The 7,851-nt window shown below is 48.6% G+C and overlaps 2 protein-coding genes across 2 annotated transcripts; one reads left to right on the forward strand and one right to left on the reverse strand.

Moving 5' to 3' along the window:
- Positions 1–237: 237 nt before the first annotated feature.
- Positions 238–948, reverse strand: N7503_001389 (acireductone dioxygenase (Ni2+-requiring); the record flags this gene model as incomplete). Its single annotated transcript, XM_057060936.1, has 3 exons — positions 238–366; positions 434–805; positions 919–948. 3 exons carry the CDS (start codon positions 946–948, stop codon positions 238–240), a joined length of 531 nt encoding a protein of 176 aa, XP_056924898.1.
- Positions 949–1,162: 214 nt separating this feature from the next.
- N7503_001390 (tRNA modification protein MTO1) lies at positions 1,163–3,417 on the forward strand. Its single transcript, XM_057060937.1, has 2 exons — positions 1,163–1,292; positions 1,354–3,417. The coding sequence occupies exons 1-2, from the start codon at positions 1,189–1,191 to the stop codon at positions 3,314–3,316; spliced, it is 2,067 nt and encodes a 688-aa protein (XP_056924899.1). The 5' UTR covers positions 1,163–1,188; the 3' UTR covers positions 3,317–3,417.
- Positions 3,418–7,851: the final 4,434 nt, after the last annotated feature.

A 7,851-nucleotide genomic window follows, 5' to 3' on the forward strand; every position in this document is an offset into this window, starting at 1 on the left:
TCTTACTACTGCGTCATCGTGCTTGTCTCAATATTGTATAGTAACGAAGTAGTCTGCCCGTCAATACATGATGGTAGAATCATATTCTACAGCCTTGTAAAGTCCAATAAAACACTAAATATACGTGTAAGATCACCTTATTCAAGGCGAATATATGTATTGAATGAACTAAATCCATTCTCTTCCATTAAGTCAATTCGGTCATTAAGCATCAAGTGTCCATTCGACCATGTCATTTCATGCGGAAGCCGACTGCAGGAAGGTTCCTGTGTATTGCTGGCGGTAGGGATTCACATCCACCTCAGCACCACGGTTAAGCGGCGTCCACTTAGGCTCCTCCTGGAAGAGACGCATAGCCTTGACGTACTGTAGAACAAGTAAGTTATACATTCATAGAATCTTCTGAAGAAGTCAAAGATGTTCCTTTACATACGTTCTTCTCGTCGGTCGTGAAACGATGGTAGATACCAGCAGGTAGGATAATCATATCATCCTTGACCAGGTCGATACGAATCCACTCATCTTCCTGACCGCGGACATCAAAGTATCCCTCGCCGTCAAGAATATAGCGAATCTCCTCATCCTCATGCAGGTGCTCCGCAAAGAATGTCTTCACCTTCTCCTCGTACACATCACCCATTGTCTGCGGCGAGACGCAAATTTGGTCACGGTTCTTGTAGCCACGCTCAGACGCAATGCTGTCAACGTCCTCGATCGTTGGGCAGTGCTTATACAGGACACCAAGCTTGGCAAGGACATCCTCAGACACGGCGCGACCAGAGTCGTGGGGCTCACGCTGGTCGCCCTACATTTTGCGTAAAATTATTTAGTTATCCACAGTTGATCCATTTGCGTCATCGGTGATATATTTGAAGGTTTCGGGTCAGTTTTTATGGGAAATGAGGCGGTGAAGCTTACCGACTTGTTGTCGTACCAGTACGCCTTCATGGTGAATTATATGCTGAAGGAAAATGAAACAATTGTGGTCAAGACGAAGGAAAAGAGAAGAATGTAAGGGTTCGCTGAACATCAGCAGCCCCGCAATTGGCCGATGGCGCAAGATGATTATGTGAGAGTCTTATCGTTGCACGTGACCACGGTAACTTTTTTTATGTCTTATCGCGATAACAAATGTTGCAAACTCTCGTTTCGTTCGTGTTTTGCTATTTTGGAACTCACGAATTCAGTATGGCGTTTCGAGCTCGGCCTGTGACTCTGTTGCGCCCGCGCATCGGGGTCCGTTTACCCATTTGCAGATTCCGTGGGCTGGCAACTGTGGCCGAGGGCTCCCGGTAAGTTGATCTCTCCTGATCAGATTCAACCATCGCTAACATGAATCCTATTCTGGAATAGACCCTACGATGTCGTTGTAATTGGCGGCGGTCATGCTGGCTCGGAGGCATGTGCTGCTGCTGCTCGTTCTGGCGCACGCACTGCGCTCGTGACCCCCTCGTTATCGAACATTGGCGTGTGTTCGTGCAACCCCAGCTTCGGTGGAATAGGAAAGGGCACAATGATCCGAGAGGTGGATGCAATGGATGGTGTCGCAGGCCGAATCATTGACAAAGCGGGCATCATGTTTCGGATGTTGAATCGCTCCAAGGGTCCCGCCGTGTGGGGGCCGCGCGCGCAGATCGACCGTGACTTGTATAGGAAGTACATGACAGAGGAATTGGTCAGCACCGAGAACCTGAACATCGTGGAGGGCAAGGTGGCGGACATTGTGGTTTCCAAAGAGGGGGGAGAAAATACTCCGGGTGCACAGGGCAAGATTGTCGGTGTTCGACTGGAGTCTGGCGAGGTCATCCCTACTGGCCGTGTGGTTATCACCACTGGGACTTTCTTGGGTGGTGAGATCCACATTGGCCTCGAGGCGTACCCCTCTGGCCGGATGGGAGAGGCCCCAACTTATGGGCTGAGCAAGTCTCTCCGTGATGCGGGTTTCTCGCTGGGACGATTGAAGACCGGCACACCACCACGTTTGGATATGAAGAGCATTGATTTCTCAGGGCTAGAGGTTCAGCGTGGTGACTCTCCTCCACAGCCGTTCTCATACTTGAATAAAACGGTCGAGGTCGGAGATGAGGGACAACTCACCTGCTGGATGACCCATACCAACGAAAAGGCCCATGATATCATCCGTGCAAACCTGGACAAGTCTATCCATATCAGAGAGACTGTACGGGGGCCTCGTTACTGTCCATCTTTGGAATCGAAAATCATGCGATTCAAGGATAAGACACGGCATCAAATCTGGCTTGAGCCCGAAGGATTTGCCCCGAACGATGTGATATATCCGAACGGCATTTCTATGACCGTTCCAGCAGATGCGCAGTATGCCATGCTGCGTACTGTACAGGGTCTTGAGAACGTCAAGATGCTGCAACCGGGCTATGGTGTTGAATACGACTACATTGACCCACGCAACCTGCGATCCACTTTGGAAACCAAGCTCATCAGCGGTCTCTACCTTGCGGGTCAAATCAACGGCACAACTGGCTACGAAGAGGCAGCCGGACAGGGTATCATTGCAGGCATGAACGCCGGTCTGGAATCACAGGATCGAGAGCCTCTCAGTCTAACTCGATCGGACGGATTCATCGGTATCATGATCGACGACCTCATCACCAAGGGTGTGTCTGAGCCATATCGCATGTTCACCACTCGAAGTGAATACCGCATCTCCACCCGATCTGATAATGCTGATCTTCGCCTGACACGCATGGCTCGCGATGCTGGTGTCGTTTCGGACAAGCGTTGGCGCCACTTCACAGAGGCAGAAGCGCAAATTGAAGAACTCCAAGCTCTACTTGCCAACACAAAGTTCTCGTCCTCTGCCTGGTCTCGAAAGGGATTCAAGGTGCGCGCCGACACCTCGATCCGCTCAGCACTAGAAATTCTGTGTCTCGACGGTGTGGACATTAACGCCTTGATCCCACACATTGAGTCTGCGCCTGGAGTTGCCTATGTCCCTGATTCCTTTGATCCAGTTATCCGGGCCCGCGTGGCCATTGAAGGTCGGTATGCGCCGTACCTCAAGCGCCAGGAGAAGATGGCCAAGCGGTTCTTGCAAGATGAGAATCTCCTATTGCCGGCTGATCTTGATTACGGCATGATCCATGGGATCAGCAACGAAGAGAAACAAGCGCTTGAACGTGTGCGGCCTGTCAGTGTTGGTATGGCAAGGCGGATTGAAGGTGTCACCCCTGCCGGTGCACTGCGTCTGCTAATGCACGTCCGCAAAGGCACTGGCTTTACCAAAGAGGCTGGTGACGAGGATCCTGCTGTGGCGGAAGTTTTGCAGTCGTCACCTTGAAAGCAGTCAATTTCTTACATGTTTTGATATATAGCATATGCTGGCATTAGCGAAGCAACATACGGCGCTTGGGTAAAGTGTATAATAGGGTTGGTTTGAACATTTCTCGACATTTGGATATGTATTCTATTGGATTACTCCGTGTAGTATTGCGGTACATAGCGGATAATTTACTGGCAACAATGCCCTGTACAACAGAAGCGTATTACAAGTGTGAACTTTCTATTTCTCTGCTTCATGTCTTCTTATACACACCTGAGATCCACATCGTTCAAGATCTCTATATCCATGCTTTGACTCTATGTGTGTCTCAATGGGAAAAGCTTTGAATAATACGTTGGCCTCAATAAAGTTTCACATTAGCCTGGGGAAGAAGTACTGATGAATAAGGATGGTCAAATTGAAAAAGAAACTTGATCCTTAACCAAGATGCTTGTTCTTATTGATGACAGCGTGTGCGTTGAGACGGTTTGGGGGTATACGATACTGGGATTTACGGCTTCAAGGATGCGTAACTAGTTACTTCACCCACTTTACATAATCCATAACAATAGAGAACAAATATACAGAATAAAGCCCAAATCGACTAATCCAAAGCTTGACCTGGGGGACAAGGGAACCCCTGGGAAGAAGCAAAAAACAACCGTCGCCGTTTAGAAAGGCAAAAGCAAGCCCCATGCATCTCACATTCCACATTCCACGCTCTTCCCCAGAGTCCAAGCACGCGAAACGAACCCAACCGTGCGAACAAATACCGCCAGACTGGAATTCTACGCAAGGGGAGCCCGATCATGACCAGGATAGGGATACTTGGAAGTCAGCACAGACATGATTCGTAGATCACACTTCTTCCATTCCCTTCTGGGTTGTTTATGCTTTGTGGCTTTATCACTTGCAGTTTCGACATCTACTCACATATGACACTGTTCATTCGATAAGCCCCATGAGGTGAAGATAGGGGGGGGGCTGAGATAGGGATACGCTGATATCCCAGATCTACATGGAGAAAAATATGATAGATCATGCGCATACCGAACATCGATCTCTGCACAAGAGAATGTGGACAGAAACGAGCAAATTAGCGAGGTAACTGGGGAATCAATTCCGCTAGCCTGCGATAAGCCCATGACCATCGTGCTTTACCAACTCAACTTGGGAAGGCGTGACAAAGCAACGAGAAGAGACAAAACAAGGTTTACAGGGATCACATCCCTGCGGCTATCCTCGCCTTCTCCCCCTTCCTTCCCAAGACCCTTGACCCAACGAACACGACCACTAGTTCTTAGTTGATCTCGCATACGAGCACTCTGACCTTGACCAAAGTGACTAGCCCGCAGGGGCTTTTCGGCAGGTGACCCGATCGGCGTGATGGTTCAATCACAAGCCGCCACTTCACCCACAGTCGCAAGTTAGCCGCCCATGCGGAGTCAAGGGATAAGACTCACGGCGTTTCCCGGAAGACAAAGACATCGAGATTAACAAGAAGGATGCAGAGTTTGGGTGTGATGTACCTATTACACTAGCAGGTGCGTGTACAGATGCAGCGCAGCGCAGTGCATGCATTGAGCATACTGCACATGGGCCCGAGAATTGGGAATGATATGAGATAGTGGTACCGAATGTGAGAGATGCAGGTTTCCTCAAGAGCAGTTACCTATACTAGACATATTAGTAGATATCTAAATCCAGGCAAGCTACAGTTGCCTACTATAGCATGACCAATCCGTCTAAACTAGGGCATTCGAGAAACATCACTTTAACTCAAGTCTAGACCCGGGAACCCGGACATGCGAAACTGAGGTTGGAACACGCCATGTCTCGGAGGGAACATCCTTGCGTCAACGAGAAACGTCAACAATGTGGCAACCAAACAGGTTGAGGCCCGATGACAGCATCGTACGACACGAAACTGGGCGTCGGTACGTGCGCAGGATGGCACGTCGCACTTGAAGTTAAGCGGCCACATGGACGTGGGGACGCATAACCGAGAATTGAGCGTTATGATATATGTTTTTTTTTTTTTTTTTTTTATAACTAAGCAGTCAACACGAAGCTAAGAATAACATTCGCATGGCTATAATAACCTAAGTCAGGGTAGTCACGCACCCGAGCCAGTGGTTCACGCTCGGGTTTTGTCGCTAGGTTTAACATAGAGTTCATCCATTAGATCTTTACGGTACGTAAATAATCGTCAATCGTCAAGATGAAAAGTCAATGATTGATGGTCGATCTATGTCAATCCTATTTTCCCCAGCTCTAGGGATCCACCCCGTTGACCGTGGAAAGAGATGGGTTTATTGCAGTGACATAACTAGTGGACTCCATAATTCTTAGGGATTAAATGGGTCCTCTCCTCCGTACGATTCCAGCTAACACCCAAGACGGAATAAATAGACGATCGTGTTGATCCGTGTTCTTTGACCTCCCCCGATCTCCTATTTGCGGGACAATCGCTCGGGATGTTTCCATAGAAGGTCAGTGCCGGTGACAGTGTGATCTACCTATCCGAGAGAAATCTGGAATCTGGAATCTGGGAATCCTGGAGAATAGGGGGCATCCGAGAACACCGAACTTGTTGGGGGTCGCATCACACTTCCCCTGTTCACTTGGCGTTTTCCTATTCACATGCGCCAGGCACCTGCATACACCGTCCCACCACAGTGAACCACCTGGAGAATGGTTTCGAGATTCTAGAGCTCAACAACGGGATAAGGATTCCCACTTAACGAAACTAGTACAAACTACTAGGACCAGAACCAAACACCAGAATCAATCATTGATAGCGCCGGACCAAGAAACCGGATCTTCTACGAAAAGTGAAATTAAATACATAAATAAAAATAAAATAGCTCGGCCGATTCAGTAAACAGTTAGGTCGAGGATGATCATCCTAGACCCTGTGCTTGGCCTTTTGCGGGATTTCTTAGTTACGCGCTAGGCTGCAAAGACCGAACGCAACGCCACCCAGCACAGGGCCTTGCGGTGCGTTAGTGTGAGGGTTTTTTTATTATTATTTTATTTTCTATTCTGAACCGTTCGAGGTACGTGCATCTGGCCTTGCGTGGCCCCGCTGCATTTTATTTGATTTATTGTTTTGGGATTATTTGGTTGCGTGTTGTTCCGGTCTGATCTCAATAACCTCGGGTTATGGCTTGGGCCTTGGCCTAGTCTCGGGCTCTAGTGGCGTAAATACGAAGATCGACCGTGACCCAGTGTAGTTGACCATAGATAAGCATGGAAAGTTGTTTCCCCCCCCCCCTATGAGCCCACGATGATCTAATACTATACAGAGTAGACTAGATCCCTATACTAGAATTAAATTGAGTCTAGGAGAACAAGGATTAGAAATAAGTACGGGGGGCGCAGACCTGCACGACTCCCCACCTGTCTCATGTGGCACGGATGCCTGGCCCGAGTGTCTGGTACAGGTGGTGCGCCGTCCGTGGCTATGGATTTCTTAGTGCGAAAGTAGAAAGGAATTAATAATTCCAATAATTCGATAAATAATTTAGTTAATCGGAAATCGGGAAATCGAGGAAAGATAGGCGCTGGGAACCAAGAAGTAAGCTAAGCCATCCCAAGTACTCCCAGAATTGGGTCATCGCTGGTTGGTGGTTGGATCGTGTGGGGAAACGAGATTGGCGCGTCCAGTTTTCGAGACTTCGTAACCGGGCGGAGCATAGTCGTGTACTCCGTCTCCGCCTCGCGCTTATGAGTCTACGGAGTACGCCGTCTATTTACGAGGTGTATAGGTACTTTTGCTAGTGGACCTCGGTCGTGTTTGTACTCCGTATATCCCATAACATGGTCATCATTTCGCTTGGGTCCAGAACATCATTGGGCTTGATCGACCCGTGCAATCTAAGAATCTGGGTCGGGTTAATCTACCTAATTGCACGGGAATGGGCGGCAGCTAATCATGTCAAATTTACAATACCTGCCCTGTACCCGACACAAGGCTATGATACATATGTACTAGCCCTAGGCTAACTCGATTTCGTGTATCCTTGCGAGTGATGAGAGACCAAGTACGTAGAAACCCCCCTCTACTCCTTTTTGAGAATATGTCGGTGTGATAAGACTCATCACAGGTGACATCTGTCATGGGCGTCAATTGAGTTTCTACAAGCGTGCGCCAACCTAATTTATCTCCTGTTCACCCACGTCTCTGGGACTTTTGCCGATAAACCTGAAACGACGCTCTCCGTCTTAAATCTCCCATGTGTGGAAGAAGCACAGAAGCAGTCACGAGAATTGAAACCCAAAAAGAAAGTTTCAAGTGGGGAATGTCGATCTGCAATTCGGACTTTGGCCAAGGTCGGGATCTGATTTGCTCTGCAAAAAATAAAATAAAAAACCAAAATCACAAAGCCCGGTAAGTACAGGGGGGGGTTAGGCTAGAACAGAAAGAAAGGTGGCAGTGTGAGCCTGGATCCGCTGAGGATCTCCCGCGAAAGTTTTCAACCAGGATCCAATGAGCCCCAGTGCATCAGGTACGGGACCCTCTTGCCCCTCAGAAACCCAGAAGAGGGAAA

The sequence above is a fragment of the Penicillium pulvis genome (genome assembly GCF_028828015.1).
Source record: "Penicillium pulvis strain IBT 33274 chromosome Unknown contig_12_segment0_segment0, whole genome shotgun sequence".
NCBI lineage: Eukaryota > Fungi > Ascomycota > Eurotiomycetes > Eurotiales > Aspergillaceae > Penicillium > Penicillium pulvis.